The following is a 3,121-nucleotide window of genomic DNA, read 5'->3' as shown; positions in this document are numbered from 1 at the left end:
CTAATAAACTACACTGACTGAAGAAAACAAAAGATTAAAATCAACAACAGTAACAAGAGGAATGTGAGTGGGACATGAAGAAATCTCAGGCAGCTGAAGTTATGGTAATTACACAATAACTTTACTCAGACATTTTGAAATTGGACAGAAATCTCGGAATAAAAGAACTGAATAATTTAAGGTCCTTTTCAGTAGATATTTTTCTACTATCTGATTTGATTGTCATTTTTTTCACTTTTATACTTTATATTTTGAATTTACTTCTATCATTTTACTTGAGGAATGTGATAAAGATTTGGTTCTTCAAACAGAAAAAAGGCAATGCAGATCCATCTTTCACAAAATGATTTTCTGCTGCTAACAGGTATTAACGAACCTCATGAATAGTTCTTTGAAAATAACTCTGAATTTAGAATGGGACTCTGACTCCAAACTAAGAAAAAGTCTGTAGGTAATATAATGGATTTTTTTTTAACCACGTTTAACTTCTAAAAATAAAATATATCAAAAGATAGCCAAACAAGCACACCCTTACCTGCTTTGCATTTTCCTGGGTTTGTGCTGATCTCCGTCCAAGACTGAGAATCAGTAAGAAGGTGGCTCTGGGACTCTCTCAATGGCTTTGCAGGAAACTGATGGTTCTCGGGACTGAATAATAATTGAATAATCATCAAAGGCATCATAAGCTAATTTTTGATAGTAAAGTTGATTGTTTCTCAATGTATGGAACCAAAACCACTTGCAATGCAAAATGATTGCAGGAGGTACACAAAATAATGTGGGGAATACAAGAAGAAGACATTAAATAGCACTGACTAGTGGTGAGAAAAGTGTTCTCTCTTCAGTCTCTTTTCCTTCTTCTGCTTACGATAAGATGACAATCTCTAACAGTGGCAAATCTCCAGAGAATAGTCCTCAACCCCAGGCTTTAGCAGGTAGTTAGAACTTAATAATAGTATTTTATTATCAATTTTATGTATGTATTTATGTTTGAGGCAGAATCTCACTCTGTTCCCCAGGCTGGAGTGCAGAGGTGCAGTCATAGCCTCAACCTCCTTGGCTCAATCAATCCTCCCCTATCAGCCTCCCGAGTAGCTGGGACCACACAACCACGCTCAGCTAATTATTTTGTTTTGTTTTTTGTAGAGTGGTCTCCCTGTGTTGCCCAGTCTGATCACAAACGCCTGGCCTCAAGTGATCCTCCTGCCTTAGCCTCCCAAAGTGCAAGGATTACATTCATGGGCCACCACCCCTGCCCTATTTTTAAAGTTATATTCTATTTATAGAAAGTTATGCCAGTTTTTCATTTATGAGAGTGGTATAAACTTTGGTTTAAAAATAAGCATAAGTGCCAATTTAAATACAGAAAACTATTAATTTTGTAAGTGATATGTGGATATGGAAGAAAATATGAATGTCATGGTAGGAAGACAAAGTTGAAGAAAAAGTGGCCTATAGCTTCTAAAGTGGCCTAAATGGTCTTGAACACAATTCTCTCTATCTTCTTCTGTAAAACTGAAACACAAAGTTCGAGCAAACTATCTTGTAGGAATATAAAAAACATCTGAAATTATCAGGTCTTACAAACCCAATGTTCAGTCTGGGGAGCGAGGAGTCTTGTAAGAAGTATTTTCTTTAGAATTTAGGTGGAAATGCCATACATCAACATATTGGATGGCATGAAAAAATATACATAAAAATATTTCACTTAGGAAACATTATTGGCATAGAAACTATTAGTGATGTTTTAGAATGTTCTGAAATAGTAATTGTAATAGTATTCAAAAGAAAAAGCTACTTAAAATTCTTTCAAGAATAATTTCACATATTTGAGTTCAATTATATATAGTAACTATTATGTTTTTAAAGGATATATGGGTATGCTTTTTCTTCTTAATTACCTCATATCTAAAATTTTAGAATACTTCAATTTTGTGTAGCTTTAACAACTCCTTATTAAGATTTTGGAGGTAAATCTTAAAAAATAGAAAACAGCCTATCTCCATACAGGTTTAAATATATTATACAAAATATCTTACTTTAACTATTACTCTTCAAGAAAGGGACCATATAACAGGTACAGAAGACTAACTAGATCCTGGTTTAGGGACTCTGAAGATTCATTACTGCTAATAGGACTCTAGCAAAGGGCAAGAATCCATTCATTCAACAATATTTATTGAGTACCTGTCACTTTAATAAACAAAGTCATTGTTCTCATGGAAATTTCACTGTTATTGAGGAAGAAAAATAAATTTTGTGTGCGTGTGTGTGTGTGTGTATATATATGTGTGTGTATATATATGTGTGTATATACACACACACACACACACACATATATACACACACACGAATGAAATAAGTCAGGTGGTAATAAGAGCTATAACAACCGAAAAAATCAGGCTGGGCACAGTGGCTCACGCCTGTAATCCCAGCACTTTAGGAGGCTGAGGCAGGTGGATCACTTGAGGTCAGGAAGTTTGAGACCAGCCTGGCCAACATGGTGAAACCCCATCTCTACTAAAAATACAAAAATTAGCCAGGCATTGTGCTGTACATGTAATTCCAGCTACTGGGGAGGCTGAGGCAAGAGAATTGCTTGAACCTGGGAGACAGAGGTTACAGTGAGCCGAGATTGCATCACTGCACTCCAGACGGGGTAGCAGAGTGAGACTCTGTCTCAAAAAAAAAAGAAAGAAAGAAAAAATCAGTGTAACAGGAAGTGGCAGAGAAAGTTACTATTTTACAAAGGGTTATCAAAGACTGCCTCTATTCTGAAGTTACGCCTGAACAGAATATAAATGAAGAGAAGACACAGCTCACCCAGATCTGGAGGAAGAATGGCAAGGAAAGGGAATTAGCAAGGACAAGGCACTACATAAGGAACATGCTTGGTCCATGTGAGAAACAGCAAGATCTGTGTGTCTGAGGATTGTGAGTGAAAGGAAAGTAAAAAACAATGGCATCCAAAAGGCCAAAGTGAGAGGATTGCTTGAGCCCAGGAGTTTGAGGCTGCAGTGAGCTATGATCACAGAACTGCACTCCGGCCTGGGCAACAGGCTGTTAATAGAGACAGGAAGACCCTGTCTCCATTAAAAAAAAAAAAAAAAAAAAAAAAAAA

At 36.3% G+C, this 3,121-nt stretch overlaps 1 protein-coding gene across 1 annotated transcript in view; it reads right to left on the bottom strand.

Annotated features, from left to right (window-relative positions):
- Positions 1 to 3,121, bottom strand: part of ZDHHC2 (zDHHC palmitoyltransferase 2) — a 71,343-nt gene that overhangs the window by 7,236 nt on the left and 60,986 nt on the right. The window contains 1 exon segment of the mRNA XM_017867202.1: positions 536 to 648. Coding sequence (XP_017722691.1) covers positions 536 to 648 — 113 coding nt within the window.

Source organism: Rhinopithecus bieti, unplaced genomic scaffold (genome assembly GCF_001698545.2).
Source record: "Rhinopithecus bieti isolate Rb0 unplaced genomic scaffold, ASM169854v2 scaffold_2888, whole genome shotgun sequence".
Classification (NCBI taxonomy): Eukaryota; Metazoa; Chordata; class Mammalia; order Primates; family Cercopithecidae; genus Rhinopithecus; species Rhinopithecus bieti.
This window is presented reverse-complemented; position numbering and strand designations above follow the sequence as displayed.